This window comes from Terrapene carolina, unplaced genomic scaffold (genome assembly GCF_002925995.2).
Source record: "Terrapene carolina triunguis isolate 2854851 unplaced genomic scaffold, T_m_triunguis-2.0 Scaffold771, whole genome shotgun sequence".
Taxonomy (NCBI): domain Eukaryota; kingdom Metazoa; phylum Chordata; order Testudines; family Emydidae; genus Terrapene; species Terrapene triunguis.
In genome coordinates this window covers 693,427-710,964 of record NW_020665122.1, presented here as the reverse complement: position 1 = coordinate 710,964, position 17,538 = coordinate 693,427, and the positions used below count along the sequence as shown (strand labels likewise).

General features: G+C 54.2%; 1 protein-coding gene and 1 pseudogene across 1 annotated transcript; both read right to left on the bottom strand.

Moving 5' to 3' along the window:
• Nucleotides 1-3,969: 3,969 nt before the first annotated feature.
• On the bottom strand, nt 3,970-4,938 carry LOC112113341 (C3a anaphylatoxin chemotactic receptor-like). Its single transcript, XM_024209597.2, has one exon. It carries the CDS (start codon nt 4,936-4,938, stop codon nt 3,970-3,972), a length of 969 nt encoding a protein of 322 aa, XP_024065365.2.
• A 4,629-nt stretch (nt 4,939-9,567) lies between these two features.
• LOC112113340 lies at nt 9,568-16,203 on the bottom strand (annotated as a pseudogene).
• Between the last annotated feature and the right edge of the window lie 1,335 nt (nt 16,204-17,538).

Sequence of the window (17,538 nt, the reverse complement as noted above, 5' to 3'; positions counted from 1 at the left end):
CGTCTGTCTTCAGGGCCCCAGGCTGACTCAGGGGTGCAGGGAATGGGGCATGTGGCCTTTCCCCTCAAGGAGGCACTGGCTCCCACCAGACTCCAGGGCAGGGACTGGCTGGCTCACGGGGGGGCGGGTAATGGGACACAGGGCCTGTCCCCTCTAGCGGGTACTGGCTCTGATCCAGTCCCAGGGTGGGGACTGGATGGCTCAAGGGGGTGGTGAATGGGGCACAGGGCCTTTCCCCTCTAGGGAGGACAAGCTCTGATCTAACCCCAGGGCAAGGGACTGGCTGATATCAACATTGCTCCATTGGACTTAATGGGGCTAGATCCCCCTTGGGGTCAATCAGCTGTATCTCCATTGGTGTCAATGGGCCAGATTCAAGTCAATGGAACTGTCCTGATTTGGTCTACCTGAGTAATGTAGCTTTGCATGCCCTGTGCCACCAGCCATAACCTCTTCAGATGTTTACCACCTGCCCTTTAGCCCAACAAAACATTGGCAAATAGTTGAGTCTGAGATTGCTCTTGAAGTTAAAACCAAGTCTGTCACAACCGGCTGCTTATAATTCTTTACTTGAGAGACTGTGTAAACTCAGTGACGGTTAACTCTTTACAAGATCCAGCTACGTGAAGAAACCAGATCTCCTATTTAATCTGAAATCCCCAGCTGCTGGAGGCATGTGACTGGGGAAAATCTCAGCCCTCACTACCACAAACAAACAATCAGTTTCTAGTCTTCATAGTTTGAGGTGAGGAGCTGGAAAACATGAATCCAAAAGAACCAGAAACCCAATAAAAGGACCTCAAACCGATCATTATTATTCAAATCTCATGATTTTGAAGCCAATCTTGTGATTTTTTTCAGGGGGCTGAGCTCATGATTTTTCATCCTCTCGGGCTGGCGACAGGAGCTGGTTGGAATTTGCGGCCCATGGGAAATTCTGACAGTTCCAAATTTCCTTTCATCCAAAGCTGTAATTTCAAAATTCCCCACAAACCCAGCATTGTGTCAGAAATAGCAAAACGGCCTTTACAAAACGTGAAGCGCTTCATTGCAGTGCTATTTTTTTTAATCTATTATATTAGAATCAGAGGAAGGGACCTCCAGAGGGCATCTAGTCCATCCCAGGTGCTGAGGCAGGACCAAGTCAACTTAGACCTGCCCTGACAGGTGATTGTCCAACCTGGTCTTAAAACGCTCCGGTGATAGGGATTCCACAACCTCCCTTGGGAGCTCATTCCAGAGCTGAACTGCCCTGAGAGACAGTTTTTCCTAATATCCAACCTCCACCACCCTTGCTGCAGATTAAGCCCATTGCTTCGTGTCCTACCTTCAGTGAACATGGAGAACAATTGATCTCCGTCCTCTTTATAACAGCCCTTCCCACCACTGAGAACGGTTATCAGGTCCCTCCTTAGTCTGGGAAACTGAGGCACAGAGTGGTGACTACTTTCCCCAAGGTCGCTCAGCCAGCCAGCGGCAGAGTTTGGAATAAAACCCAGGTCTCCTGAATCCCAGTCCAATATATAATGGCGTACATTTTTCACAGCGAGGGCAATTCACCATTGGAACAGTTTACAAAGGGTCATGGTGGATTCTCCATCACAGGCCATTTTTAAATCAAGATGGGATTTTTCCCCCCTAAAAGATCCGCTCTAGATTAACTACAAATCAATTCAGGACAGTTCTCTGGCCTACGTTACAAAGGAGGTGAGACTAAATGATCACAATGGGCCCTTCTGGCCTTGAAATCTATGAGTCTATGGAGATGTATTTTATTTAGGCTGGGAAGGATTCGATTGTTATCAGCCATTGTCGGTAAACGTCAATTTCACTGTACACACACCAAAAAAAAATTTCATCGATAATCATTGCAATTTACAGATGGGCAAAGTAAGAAAAACGCCGCTTGTGACCGTCTTTGAGTTTGGTTGAAGGCGGTTTACTTTGTATATTCTGTCAGGTGATGTTGACGATTTGTATTTGAACGGTTATAAAGCTTTGAACTTTGTGAATCCCATTATCTACCGCCATTAAATAGTTATTGTCTCTCCTCCCTCCCCAAACTTCCCTGCAACTGTGAGATGTGAAGTCGATCAGAAAAGGTCTAAAATGTGTGCTTAAAAACAAACGATGTCATAAAATAATAAAACTGGAATCCTGCCAACCCTCTTTTGATATTAATTATATAATAATCCACACAATGAAACGCCTTGGCCTTAACTTTTTCATAATTTTGCTTCAACAAAAATTGATTTCCTCCCCCGCCCCGAAACATCTCCATGTTGTCAAATCAGTGTTTTCTGATGGGAAACTGCTCCATTGGAAAATTTTGAACCATCTCCCTTGGAAACGCTTCAGCCGTCACCTGCCTTCTACCAGTTGGGGTCCGTCTACACTGTAGCTGGAGGTGAGATTCTCAGCTCGGAGAGACACCCCCCTGCTAGCCGTGTAGCCCCAGCGGCGTGATCCTGTCCCAGATCTTAGCTACATCCTCAGGCAGCCAGCCCCACTAGCTGTGGCTAAATCGTCTATTTTAAGCATGCTACCTCCATCGAAGCTAGCTCAGGTACGTCTACCCACACTGGGAATTACACTGAGGGGGACAGGGCAGCCCAGCACCCTGTCTTTTTCTGGGAACGCTTCGTCCTTTTGAACCCTGTGGTTTGCTAATATTCTGGGCCTGGTAGGGTTGCAAGTTCCATTAGGAAGAGAAATGGATGCTCTGAATCAGGTCCATTCTTTGGTACAATCCTGTTTATTTACTGAGAACACACACACACTATCCTTATTCCCCGACTGCTGTAGAAACAGGTGGCAGCAGGCAGCTTCTTTGCACCACAATGCCCATGCCTGCCTCTCCAGCGGGCTCTGTGCCCAAGAAACTCTGTCTCTCTGCTCCCTTTCTGGGTCTCACACAGATCTCCTGTTCCAGATTTCCTGCCTCCCATGCACATGGTCTGCAGCCACTCTCTTCACCACCGTGTTCACAACCAGGGAATAACCCACACGGCCCAGCTCTGACCGGACACATGCCTTGGGTGGTAGCTTCCACTGCCTGTATCTCTCTCTACTCCATAAATTGGCTTCATTTCTCCTTCCATTGAGCCTGAAGCAGTGTGTTTAGGACACCCATTGGCTTTAATGCAACTTGTGACTGTCTCACACACAGTCCCAACTCCACAGTAAGACGTTCTGAAATAATCTGTAGATCTGAGCAGGTATTTCCTGGCCTGCAACATTTTTGGGGGAGATTTTGAAAAATTTTCCAGTGCGAAATGGGGAGGAAACATAAAAAAATCTCAAAAATGTTCACAAACATGAAAATCTGGGGGGGGGGGAGAGGGGGAATTTCAATTTGGGTTGATCAAAATATTTTGGTTTGATCATTTCAACATGTTTCATTTTAAATGTTGACCATTTGAAAACTTTTTAAAAACACAAATTAGCCTAAATTTAAAAAAGAAAAAAAGCATTTGGGGCCGGAAAGGTGGAATTTTCATTTTGGATATTTCAAAATGTGAGCTGGCGACAACTTTGAAAGTTTTCTTCCAAAACTTTTTTGAGTCAAGAAACTCCACAAAACTGAGCCATTCACACAAAGACTTACAGTTCTGATGAATCTGTCTCCTAATCCCCAACACAGACAGACCCCAAATGAGATCAAAGCCCTCCGTTGTGCTGGACACTGCACAGACGCACAGTGAGTGACTGTCCATGCCCCATTGTGTTTACAGTCTAAATAGACAACAGAAGGATTACTACCCCTATTTTATGGATGAAGAAATTGAAGCAGAAGGCGAGAGACAGATTCAGAGATTGGTCTTAGCTCACACTCATAACGAAATAATGGGAGACCTGGAAAATAGAACCCAGGAGTCCTGACTCCTCGCTCACCCAGCCCTAACCCACTGGACTCTGTTCCCTTCCCAGAGCTGGGGATAGAACCCAGGAGTCCCAAGTCCTCCACTCTCAACTAGTCTGTCTGATGCTCTGCGATGTCTCCATCTCACCCGATCCCTCCTCTTCCTCAGCCAGGGCCCTGCGGAAGATGCCCAGGAAGGAGCCCCTCCGGCGCCCTCTGCTCCGGGCATACCCCATCAGCCCATACAGCACAGGGTTGAGACAGCTATGGAGGTAGGCCAAGGCGTTGGCCAGCTTGAGCGCCACGCCCCAGATCTTTTTGTCCGCCTGGTACGTACTGAGCAGCACCAGGACGTGATGGGGCAACCAGCAAACAAAGAAGAGAGCCACCACGGCCAGCACCAAGGCGAAGGTCCGCTGGGAGCCCGCCCAGCTTCTTCTCCTCAGCTTCCAGGTCAAGACCACGTAGGATGTGGCGATGACGGCAAAAGGGACCAGAAACCCACCCAGGAACCGGCTCAACCTCAGGGGCATCTCGACGAAATGCCGCAGGTGTCTCTGGTAGACGCAGAAGGACTCCCCCTGTCTGGTCTCCACATCCCTGAACACCAGGTAGGGGACGCTGAAGCAGATGGCCAGGAACCAGGCCCCAGCTATCAGCCAACACCCAAGCCGGGGCCTGTAGTGGTTCCGGACCCAGACAGGCTGAGCCACCAGCAGGCAGCGGTGGAGGCTGATGAGGGTGAGCACGAAGACGCCGGCGAAGACAACCAAGTAGCGAGAGAAGGAGTGAAGCTTGCAGAGGGCTCGGCCGAAGGGCCAGCGGGACCTTAAGGCCTCCTGGACGATGGCAGGGATGCGCCCGGCGGAGAAGAGCAGGTCGGCCACGGCCAGGTGGAGGTAGCAGGCCGAGGGGAAGGTGGGCGGCCCGGCCCGGCCGGCGGTGGTGATCCAGATCACCAGCCCATTGCCGGCCAAGCCCAGCCCCAAAACCAGGGCATTGGTGCTGATGGCGATGTGCCGCATGGTGTCCTCCACAGCCCCGGTGGCGTTGTGGGGGGCACGGGAGCCGTTCATGGCTAGGAGGCGAGGGAGGCTGCTGGGGGTGTGTGAAAGAGGCCCAGTGAGACATTGGCCACAGGACCCCCTCGTTCCCCCAAACTGCCACCTCTCCTCTGGCCCCAGCCTCCTCACACCTCCCCCCATCCCCCACCTCCCCAAAATCCCCCCTTTCCCTGGACTCCCAGTCCCTCCTCCCAACCCCCAACCCCCCCATTGCTCCATGCCCCTGACCCCTCATCCCCCAGCTCCCCAAACTCCTGGCCCCCTCATTCCCCCATCATGCTGCTCCTCCCCCCCAAACTCTATCCCCATCCCCCACCCACACTCCCAGCCGCCCCATCCCGGAAAAAGTGTTGGGAAACCACACAGCTCTGCGGTCTCACAGTCACCACCACAACTTCCGCCCTTTGGGCCTAGATTACCAGATTCCGACCCCAAGGGCACTGAGCCCGCCCCTGCCCCCGCCCCTCGCAGGCAGGGGAAGGGAGCATCACCCAGTTGTGCAAAGTGAACCAGCGCTCTTACGAAACCTGGGAACTGCCAGCGGACATGTCAGTTATGCAGGTGCTCTAACCACTAGACTCCCCTCCCCTCCCAGAGCTTGGGAGAGAACGCAGGGGTCCTGGCTCCCAGCCAGCCCCTGCTCTAACCATTAGACCCCACTCCCCTCCCAGAGCCAGAGATAGAACCCAGGAGTTCAGACTCCCAGCTGCCTCCCCATGCTCTAACCACTAGACCCCACTCCACTCCCAGAGCCAGGGTTAGAACCCAGGAGTCCTGACTCATAGCCCTCTTTGCTCAAAGGGAATCCAAGCTTACCCGGCTATGTATTGGGTGGGCACCAGGGGAAAGGAGCGACCTCTTCCCCTACCACCGCCGGAGCAGTCGATGGCCCGGGGCAGCTCAGCTCCCTCGTGGGGTTGGGTCCCACGTCTGAAGGGTTCCTCTGAGCAACGGGCACTTCCCCTTCCAGAGCTTGGCGGAAGGACCCAGGTCACGTCTTGGTTCCCACCACAGCAGTTTCCCAACCTGCACTGCACAGGGCCGACGGTCTCTGCAGATCCCTGACCTGGCCTTGCCCTGCACAGATCCCAGATCCCCCTCGGCAGATCCCTGACCTAGTTTTACCCTTCACAGCTCCCAGCTCCTCTTCCCCCCACCCCATGCAGATCCCAGCTCCCCCCACCTCGGCAGACCCCAGTGGCCAATGTGGGACCAGCCCATTTCTGGACCCCAGTGAGCAGGTGGCCAGCATCTCCCCTTGCACATGGCTCTGCCACAGCAGGAAGGGGTGGAGGGGGGAAAGTGTTCAGACACCTGCTTGCAAAAGAGACTTCCAGGCTCATCTCACTGCTGCAGGGTGTTGCACAAAGATAGTGTTACAGGGAAGGGGGGTGGGGGTGTTGTAGCAGAGGCTGGCCCTCAGCGTGTTGCTGGGAGCGATGAACCGGAGAGGTCAAAGCACGGAATACACCACTCCCCTCCCAGAGCCAAAGATAGAACCCAGGCGTCCTGGCTCCCAGCCAGCCCCTGCTCTAACCATTAGACCCCACTCCCGTCCCAGAGCCAGGGATAGAACCCAGGAGTTCAGATTCCCAGCTGCCTCTCCATGCTCTAACCACTAGACCCCACTCCCCTCCCAGAGCCAGGGTTAGAACCCAGGAGTCCTGACTCGTAGCCCTCTTTGCTCAAAGGGAATCCAAGCTTACCTGGCTATGTATTGGGTGGGCACCAGGGGAAAGGAGCGACCTCTTCCCCTACCATTGCAGGAGGAGTCGATGGCCCGGGGCAGCTCAGCTCCCTCGTGGGGTTCGGTCCCACGTCTGAAGGGTTCCTCTGAGCAATGGGCACTTCCCCTTCCAGAGCTTGGTGGAAGGACCCAGGTCACATCTTGTTTCCCACCACAGCAGTTTCCCAACCTGCACTGCACAGGGCTGATGGCCTCTGCAGATCCCTGACCTGGCCTTGCCCTGCACAGATCCCAGATCCCCCTCGGCAGATTCCTGACCTAGTTTTACCCTTCACAGCTCCCAGCTTGTCCCCTTGCTGGATCCCAGCTCCTCTTCCCCCCGCCCCATGCAGATCCCAGCTCCCCCCACCTCGGCAGACCCCAGTGGCCAATGTGAGACCAGCCCATTTCTGGACCCCAGTGAGCAGGTGGCCAGCATCTCCCCTTGCACATGGCTCTGCCACAGCAGGAAGGGGTGGAGGGGGGAAAGTGTTCAGACACCTGCTTGCAAAAGAGACTTCCAGGCTCATCTCACTGCTGCAGGGTGTTGCACAAAGATAGTGTTACAGGGAAGGGGGGTGAGGGTGTTGTAGCAGAGACTGGCCCTCAGCGTGTTGCTGGGAGCGATGAACCGGAGAGGTCAAAGCACGGAATACACCACTCCCCTCCCAGAGCCAAAGATAAAACCCAGGTGTCCTGGCTCCCAGCCAGCCCCTGCTCTAACCATTAGACCCCAATCCCGTCCCAGAGCCAGGGATAGAACCCAGGAGTTCAGATTCCCAGCTGCCTCTCCATGCTCTAACCACTAGACCCCACTCCCCTCCCAGAGCCAGGGTTAGAACCCAGGAGTCCTGACTCGTAGCCCTCTTTGCTCAAAGGGAATCTAAGCTTACCTGGCTATGTATTGGGTGGGCACCAGGGGAAAGGAGCGACCTCTTCCCCTACCACTGCCGGAGGAGTCGATGGCCCGGGGCAGCTCAGCTCCCTCGTGGGGTTGGGTCCCACGTCTGAAGGGTTCCGCTGAGCAATGGGCACTTCCCCTTCCAGAGCTTGGTGGAAGGACCCAGGTCACATCTTGTTTCCCACCACAGCAGTTTCCCAACCTGCACTGCACAGGGCTGATGGCCTCTGCAGATCCCTGACCTGGCCTTGCCCTGCACAGATCCCAGATCCCCCTCGGCAGATCCCTGATCTAGTTTTACCCTTCACAGCTCCCAGCTTGTCCCTTAGCTGGATCCCAGCTCCTCTTCCCCCCGCCCCATGCAGATCCCAGATCCTCCCACCTCGGCAGACCCCAGTGGCCGATGTGGGACCAGCCCATTTCTGGACCCCAGCGAGCAGGTGGCCAGCATCTCCCCTTGCACATGGCTCTGCCCACAGCAGGATGGGGCGGGAGGTGGAAAGTGTTCACACACCTGCTTGCAAAAGAGACTTCCAGGCTCATCTCACCGCTGCAGGGTGTTGCACAAAGATAGTGTTACAGGGAAGGGGGGCGGGGGTGTTGTAGCAGAGGCTGGCCCTCAGCATGTTGCTGGGAGCGATGAGCTAGAGAGGTCAAAGCACGGAATACACCACTCCCTCCCAGAGCCAAAGATAGAACCCAGGCGTCCTGGCTCCCACCCCCACTCTAACCACTAGACCCTATGACCCTGCCAAACCTGGGAAGGAACCCAGGAGTCCTAGCTCCCAGCCCCCCCTGCACTAACTCACTAGACCCTATGACCCTCCCAAAGCTGGGGATGAAACCCAGGAGTCCTGCACCCCATCTCTGCCCCCAACCACTAAACCCCTCTCCCCTCACAGAGCTGGGAATAGAATCCATGAGTTCTGAACCGAGGATAATTGAGCTATACTGATTTATATCAACACAAGATCTGGCTTGTTCACTCCATGCTCCCACTGGATTTCGAGATCAGTTTCCCAAACTAGTGATTTTCAGTGTCTCCATGGTTGGGGGTGGGGTGCCCATCTTGACACCACTTACAGGGGCCAGATTTTCAGAGAACGACGACTCAGGTCTTTCTGAAAAGCAGGGCTCTTTGAAGGAGTTGCATGTCAGGAACCTCCAGAATTTACAGGCAACCAAAATGAAGGACCACTTTAGAAAGCAGAGGTCTGTAGCCCTTCGTGTTTTTATAAGAATCTCCTGCAATGAAGCCACAGAACTTGGACTTCTGAAAAAACACAGCTCTAGAAGGAGAGATCATTGGTCCATGCACTTCGTCAGCAGAATGGAGAGTCTTCTCTATTTTAGATACAGCAGCAGGAGGGGGTTTTCTTTTAATTAGATCACTGTTCTGGATATTTAAAACCATTGATAGACCTAGAACCATGAGGTTATACAACCAGACAGGAGCCTAGAACCCCACCATTAAATCAGTTTTACTACATTGACTGGCTTTAGAACTGATGCCATTGTAGAACAAATGGTATCTGATCAGGTTTTAATATTTTGAGAGCACAGAAGTTTCTAGAAACAGCCAGGATTCTGGAACCCACAAGACACCACAGAGTTTTAAATCATTCAGAAATCATGATTTTAGTACTACTCAGAAACCTAGAGCCCACAGGACCCTACCTGGCTTTGGCACATTGAGAGATCTGGAACCCATGGGATATTATGCTGTGCAAAACTATTTGGACATATAAAAACTACAAAGGTTATAGCACCAGCCTGGAATCTAGAACACATGGGAGCCTATCATGTTTAAAACCATTTGTAGACATGGCACCTCCTGGGTTCTAGAACCAAACAGGGACCTGGAACCTTCTGGACCCTACTGGGTTTTTTAAACACACCAAGAAACGTGAACACACATGATTATGGGGCTAGCTAGGAATCTAGAACCCAAGGGACTCTATTCAGTTTTAAAACATTGAGACACCTGGAACTCATGTCCAGAATATCCAAGTCTCTAGAACCCACAAGATTCCAAGTTTTTCTCCATTTCCATGGTGTCAATTTCTGGCCCAGGTCTCCTACTAGATTCGGGTCCAGACCCATCACTACTGAGATCCTCATCAAAAGCTGCTTTGACCAGAGCAAACAGAGACGTCCTTGCCACCTGCTGGAACGTCCCCCCTACAAAAAGGTAGAGGACTGGGGTGAAACAGACGTTGAAGCAGAACATGATGATGAAAATGACCAGGAAGCTGCCTGTTACTGACTGCGGCACATTTCTGTAGAACATCAAGGCATAGTAGAGGTGGTAGGGCAGCCAGCAGAGGAAGAAGGAAACCACCGCAGCCACCATGACTTTGAAGGGTTTCCCACTCTGTGCCAGGCCCTTCTCCTTCAGCTCCAGCCCCACGCAGACGTAGCAGCCCGTGATGGTGCAGAAGGGAAGCAGGAAGCCCAGCAGGAACTGGACTGTGAAGATGGCCAGGTGGACCCGTCTCCCCAGGTCCTGCGTCTCAGCTCCATTCCAGTTTCTGGAGAGGGTGTAATTATCAATGCAGGTGATCCTGCCCTCATCCACATGGGTGTCCCGGAAAGCCAGGTAGGGAGTGCTGAGAGCAAAGGAGACCAGCCACACACCTGCGGCCAGTTTCCGTGCCTGGGCCAGAGTGCGGTGATGCTGGGACCAGATGGGGTGGCAGGTGAGTGTGTAGCGATCCAGACTGATGAGAGCGAGAAGGAAGACAGAGGAGAACATGTCCATAGAGATGCAGGCATTCAGGAGCTTGCACATGGCCGTGCCGAAGACCCAGTGGAAATCCAGGAGGAGGTAGACGGTGAAGAAGGGGATCAGCAGGGTGAACAGGAAGTAGCAGGAAGCCAGGTGAAGGAACCAGAGCGTGGTCACCGTCCTCCTCATCTTCAGCCCCAGCACCCTCAGGTACAGCCTGTTCCCCACCACACCCTCTGGCAAAGTGGTGAAGAGCAGCATGGCCGCAGCCAGGTGAGTGGCCCTCATGGCTGCTGGGGTCTGTCTGGAATTTGCCCCAGTGATTGGTTGGAGAGTCGTGTTGCCTTGGTCCATGGTGCCCTGGGGAGAGACATAAGAGTGGTTGGAAGGGATGACAGAGGAGGGGAAAAGGGGGAGGGGAAGAGGAGGTAGGGAGAAATAAGAGGGGGTTAGGAAGGCACCATTGGAGCGGACCTCTCTGGGTACCCTCTGGTCCTCCAGAATATCCAGACTGGGTATTCTCAGCAACTGGGCCATGGCCGGTGGAACTCACTGCTACAAGATAGAGCTATGGGAGGTGGCTGGGGGAACAGAGTGATAGTGAAAATAGGAGGAGAGGAAGGAGTGGGGGAAGGGAAATAGTCTATGGGCTGAAACCCACAGCTACACAGAGAATGCTTCGTGTCTTTGACCTGAGGGAATGGCTGGCTCAGGAGCGTGGGGCATGTGTTCTCACTTACCATGTAGTCAGGAGGTCATTTTCCCCAGAAAGTTGGGTTCCCCTCAGGGGGTTCAGGGTTCCACGGCTGAGTATGGGGTCTGTAATGAAACTCTGAGGAGGGCTGCGTGTTACACCTAGAACAGGAAGTGGAAGCATTTCACCTAGGGACGCACCCACAACATGTTGATAACACACAGGAGCCCTCGATTCTCTTTTCCTTGCTCCCAGCCCCCTACTGCTCTCACCCCATAGACCCCACTTCCCTCCCAGAGATAGGGAGAGCACCCAGGAGTCCTGGCTCCCAGCCTCCCCCCCCGACCCCGCTCTAACCACTAGACCCCACTCCCCATCTTGGGCAGGAGTTTTGTCCTGATGATTCAGCCTTTGGTGAGAGTTTCTCCCAGTGCTCTTGTTCTGTTCCCTTGGGAAAGGATTTTCTGGAATCATGGGCCCTTTCTCTTCATACAGGCATGTCCCAGTAGATGAGCTCCTGGCCAAGAGTCTAGTGGCTAGAGCAGAGAGGGCTGGGAGGCAGGACTCCTGGGTTCTATCTTCAGCCCTGGGAAGGCAGTGGGAGTTATTGGTTAGAGCAGGAGAGGCCGGGGGTCTGGAATCCTGGGTCCTATTTCCAGCTGCGCAATCTCCCCATAGTCCCTGTGGCACTCTCCCATCATTCAAGAGGTTGCCAGCCTCCATGTGGTTTTTGGAGCAGTCAAAAAATTCAGAGAAGCACTTTGGGGTGGGGGAGGGGGAAGCAGTAGTAAAGGGCCTCTTGACCAAATGGTCCCGGATGGCAGGGCCGGCTCTGGCTTTTTTGCCGCCCAAGGCAAAAAAGCCTCCGGCCGCCCCCCCCAGCTTGCGAGGGGGGGTGGCCGGAGCCCTGGGAGGAGGGCGGCGAGCCCCGGCGGGGGCTCCTCTCTCCCCCCGGCCGGGGCTCGGCTCTCCCCCCGGCCGGGGCTCGGCTCTCCCCCCGGCCGCTGGGGGCAGGGCGGCGAGCCCGGCCGTGGCCCCGCTCTCCCCGGGGGCCGGAGCGCCGCGCCGCCCCCCTCCAGGTGCCTCCCCAAGCACCAGCTTGGTGGGCTGGTGCCTGGAGCTGGCCCTGCCGGATGGTCCTTGCTCGCTGTCCCCCCACTGCTGATGGGGCAATGCACGTTTCAAGACAATCCGACTGCACCCATGGATTCGAGAGGCCTTTGAAACATCAGCTCTTCGAGCAAACCTTTGTCCTCAGGAGCGAGGGAGAGGAGGAGTTTGCAGAGCAAAACCTGCCCAGGGCAGGACTCAAAAACTCACAGGTCTGGGGCATTTCCGGGGTTTGAGGATGGTCGCACTTGCCGAGGGGATACAGCTGGGGCCCTGCATAATTCTGCGTCCCTCCCCTCCAGTTCAAGGACCCAGGCTCTGCTAAGCTGCAACCTCAGCCTGTTTTTTAAGCAGCTGAACTTTCTGCTGTGGGTTTTCCTGCTAAGACAGAGTCTGAGCTGTGGCTTCCATTTGTGGTTGGCGTTGTCCGGATCCAATATAGCAACTGGGGAGCAGGTGCGTGTGTGCAAACAAGATCCAACTAGAACAAAGTGTGACCTGACCACGCAGATGCGGGCTGGAGGGAACTGCGGCTTTTCTTATAATAGCTTGTTGGCAACAGTTGTTGCTGTGGTGTCAGAACGAAACAAAAAGTAAGAAAAGAGGAGAACAAACAAGAACGGGCCAACTAGCATCTCCTGCAAGGTCAGCGTTCGACAAAACGGTGTTACCAACTCTCATGGTTCTGTCATGGGTCACATGATCCGTATTGTTTTCCTTAAAGCCCCAGCTCCTGGCATCAATGGATCTGTGACGATTTCAGCCTTCCCTCTTTAAAAAAAAAAAGGAAGTTTCTAACCCTCATGGCGGTGGAGAAAACTTCCACTTTTTGAGCCTTTAGGGGGCACTGGGGGCACATTTGGAAGGCAAATAAATAACCCCCCTATCGAGTATGTTTACGTGATCTCGTGATTTTTGGGGAGCCCGACTCAGGATTTTTGAACATTTGGGGATGGCACTATGGAGAGAACCGGAGAAAGGGGAAGCCATGATTTGAGCGGGGCCAGTGTGCAGACAAAGAGACGAAGGGCTGCAAACAGCTTGGTTTCCCCAGGTGGCAGGCGGGAGAGGAAATTGAACAGGTTTCCATTTGATAATGTGGCAAAGAAACATACACAAGTCTTAAGGAATAAGTGGTGGCGCTGTGCAGGGTGGAGAAGCATCCCGAGAGGCAGGAATTTTGCACTGGAAGTCAGCCAGACGGGGAAAGTATAAATCAGTTCTAAATCGGTCTACAACTGGCAGCGTGACCTTGTGAATGTGGAGACGTGTGGGACTCCTGCATTGAGGACTGTGTGTGGCATGGTGTAGACTCGGCGTGAGCTAGGGCAGTGACGGAGACAAATTGAACTCCTTGAATGTGCTGCGGGCCATACAGCAGGCAGCTGAAACCACAGCAAGACAATCAAAGAGGCCGGGTGAGCCAGAAAACCACGTACGTAGGTTGCTGTGTAAATCCGCCTTTCATAAGCACCCAGATCTGCGGTCACGGGCTGCAGGGCGTCCTGCTGCTAAAAAAAGGCTGCCATCAAGAGCCGTGAAAACAAGAGAAGCCAGAGGCAAGGAAGGGTTGTTATAAAAGCCGTCGTAGCCAAATGGAACCATCCTGCATGTGGGCACAAATGCCCAAGGTGTGGCAAATGCAATCACTTTGCCAGTGTGCAACTCCGGAAAGGAAAAGTCCCAGGGCAAATAGATGTTTTTCCTCATTGAAGCAGATGACCAATCGCAAGATCTATTCCTCAGTGTGGCTAACCCACGGGACCCCCTGCCACTGGACACAAGTGGCATTAACCAAGGGAACCCCCCACCACTGTACATGAGTGGCATTTACCCGTGGGTCTCTGTAACACGGTGCCTGCTACTCGAGTGCCCCCTTGTGGCCAGCGGTCACTCTGCAGCACCCTTCCTCACTGCTGGAACTCACTGCTACAAGACAGGATGGCAGATGCAGAGGGGAAAGGAGGACAGCGCAAGTGGGAGGAGTGGAGAAGGGGGAAATAGTCTACAGGGTCAAACACAGAACCACACAGAGAAAACGATGTGGCTCTGATCTGGCTGCTTGGCTGACTCAGGGAGGTGGGGAAAGAGACAAGGGGCCTTTCCCCTCTAGGGGACGCTGGATCCAGCGGAACCGCAGCAAACACCGGTATACAATAGGAGGAGAACAGGGGGCTGAGAACCAGGTAGAGGAACCACTGGCTGGTCACTGTGCTCCTCATTTTCAGCTCCAGTACCCGCAGGTCCATCCCCCCATGGCAGGATAATGGCAAAGAAGAAAACTTGCAGCTGTGAACTGATTTCCCCTCCCACCCACCTGGGGGTGGCCAGAGATGGATCCTCTGGTGGTGCGGGGGTCGATAGCAGTGTCAGGGCAGGGGAGATCCTTGGCATAGGAGGGAGGGACCAAAAGAGGTTGGAGAAAGGGGGGCAGACAGAGATACTGGGACCCTCATGCCTCAGCAGTGGAAGAACAGTATCTCCTTCACCACCCAGCCAAAGACAATCCACCTTATAAACAGAATAGAACCCATGAGATCAGGCTACTGGCCCCTCCCCCATGTTCTAACCACTAGAACCCACTCCCCTCCCAGAGCCAGGGAAAGAACCCAGGAGTCCTGACCCCCGACCCCCCTGCTAGGATCTAGACCACTAGACCTGCTAGACACCTGCTAGCATCCTATGTCCCGTTCCGGTGCCCACAGTCCCAGGGGGATGGTGATCAATCAGGGAGGGGTCAGAGAAGAGCCAAGAGAAAGATTAAAAGATCAGAAAACGTCCCTTACGCAGCTTACAGGAGCACACGGAGAGCGGGCAGAAGAGGGGTTGGAGGGACAACAGAGGAGGGGAGAAGGGAGACTGGAAGAGGAGGAAGGGCAAATTAACAGAGGGGGTTAGGAATGCACTATGGGAGTGGACCTCTCTGGGCACCCTCTGGTCCTCCAGAATGTCCAGGCTGGGTATTCTCAGCAACGGGCCATGGCCAGAGGAACTCACAGCTACAAGATAGAGCTATGGGCAGCAGGGGAGGGAAAGAGGGATAGCAGACGTGCAACAAGTGGGGAAGGGGACAGGAGGGATGTTTGGCTTAATGGGGCAGGGAATGGGAGATGGGGCCCTTCCCCACTAGGAGGCACTGACTCTGAACTGGCTTCAGGGCCTAGGACTGCCTGGCTAAGGGAGGTGGGGATCGGTGCTGTTGGCTCCTAGCATGCTGGAGCCGATGCCTGTGGAACTCACAGCTACAAGGTAGAAAAAGCCACTCCACCCCCACCCACCTTGTGCTTATCTGCCTGTCACAGGAATTGCTGCTACACCCTGACTCGAGAGAGTTTGCAGGGTTTTTATCACTTCATTGTATCACAGGAAGCCTCAATCCACCAAGCTGCTTATCTACCCCACAGCCGTGCTGCAGCTCTGCACCAGGGACCTCTGGGCTATTGCCTCTGTCACAGAATGCGCCCCCCCAGACTTGTTAGACTGGTGACCTCTGTACTCTGCAGAATGGCCTAACGGTTAGGTAACGGGGTATGGGAGCCAGGCCCCCTGGGTTTTATCCCCAGTTCTGGGATTGGGGAGCAATTTAGCAGGGGTGGGAGGTCAGAACTCTTGGGCTGTGGGAGGGACGTGCAGTCCTGTGGTTTAGAGATTCGTAAATAGAAAACACCTCATCTGATGAACATGAAACAAGAGAGAAAAATTCACCCAGGTCACAGAACCAACCAATTAACTCTGTCTTTTGAGTCCCCATGTTTACCCCATTAATACCCAGTGGCAGGTAGTCCCACAGGCTAATCCCACTAATACCCAGTGACAGGGAGTCCCACTGGTTTGCCTTGGTAATAGTAAATGTCTGTGGCTCCTAGATAGGTTTAGTAAAGAAATTCCCCTTCAGACCCAAGGAGGGGCCTCTGCCCATTGTCTCGACTCACCTGGGCAGCACCGGACCCAGCACAGAGAGAGACTCAGATGGTGTGTGTTTCCGCAGCAAAGGGTCCGTGAGTCTGTGTTGTCCTGTGTGTTGAGGTCACTCCCCTTAACTCTGTGTCTTCTACACGCTCCGCCTCCACCTGGTCTGTGAGCTGGAGAAGCTGCAAATCATAAATGGCAATGACCATTTGGACACTGTCTTAGCAAAGAAACCACCTAAGAAACAACCACAGCTTTAAAACTAGCCCCCACCACCCTGCCAGAGCCAGGGATAGAACCCAGACCCCTGGCTCCCAACACTCCAGCATTTCTAACCCTCTAGACTCCACTGCCCTCCCACAACCTGGGCTAGAACCCAGATGTCCTGAGTCACCCCTCCACTGCTCTCACCACTAACCCTGAGGCCTCAGCAGGGAGCAAGAGCCCTCCAGTCCCAAGGCTGCAGCGGGGGTCTGGGCACTGGGGTTTCCCCCACCTCCACCCAACATTTCTGCCAGGGAGTGGTCTCGGCGTGCGGGGGTTTCCCTGGACACGCCCACCCAGTGCTTCTGCCAGGGCTCTGGGATTTCTGCTGGGGCAGGGCATCCATTTTTCCGGGGGCCCCCAATTGGCCAGAGCCCCTGGGCACAGACCCCATCAGTCCAATGGATTATCCACTACTGCCCAGCCAGGCTCCTTAGACCGGTCAGGTGTGGAGGGTCAGGGACACACAGAAATCTGGGGTCCAGCGGTACTCTGTGTCCAAATATCAACTCCACCCATCACCCCTCGCAGGCAGTCGCATGTGTAAAGGGGCTAGAGCGTCGACGGAGCTCTCAAAGAGGCCCTTGCCCCAGAGACACGGTCACAGTGGCTGGCATGAGTGCGGCCAGGCTGATGCCCCGGGGTTGGACGTGAGTGTGCAGAGAGGCAAGGGCTGTTGGATTGAGGGGGCTGCTTGCAACCAGGTGCTGCAGACGCTGAGCTCAGAACTGGGAGCCCGAGTCCTGCCTACAGCAGATCTGCTAAGGGCGCCCCTGCAGCTGTGCTGCGGAGAAACTTTTTCCTGTCAGAACCAACGAGTCAAAGTTCTCTGAAATCCACACGCCCACTCGGCTTGGCTTGAAATTGGCCATCTCTGAGCAAGGCCCAGGGCAGAGTGAGAGGGGCAGGTTTAAAGAGTTGTGATCCGGGGCCCTCAGTTAGAGCCGCATGAAAAGGAGCCGCTCTTAATTTTTTCACACCGCTCTAAAAACCAGTTGCAGACTCGCATCGACTTGGAAAGTGGCACCAAGCCGCAGGGGCTCTGCTGGAGTCTGCGGGAGCCAAGGGCGGTCGTTTGATCAGGGATGTCAGGAGATGCAGCCCCCTGAAGGTGAGTTGCTGTTAATATTCACACACTGCACTGACACCCCCATGCAGGGGGAAACTGCCTTGAAAACCAGCACTGAGGAATGGAGGCGGGGGTGGGGTTTGTGACACAAATTTGGGGTCATTTGGTCCAGGGGTTCCCGCGATACTGGCCCTCCCCACACGTGCTGTTT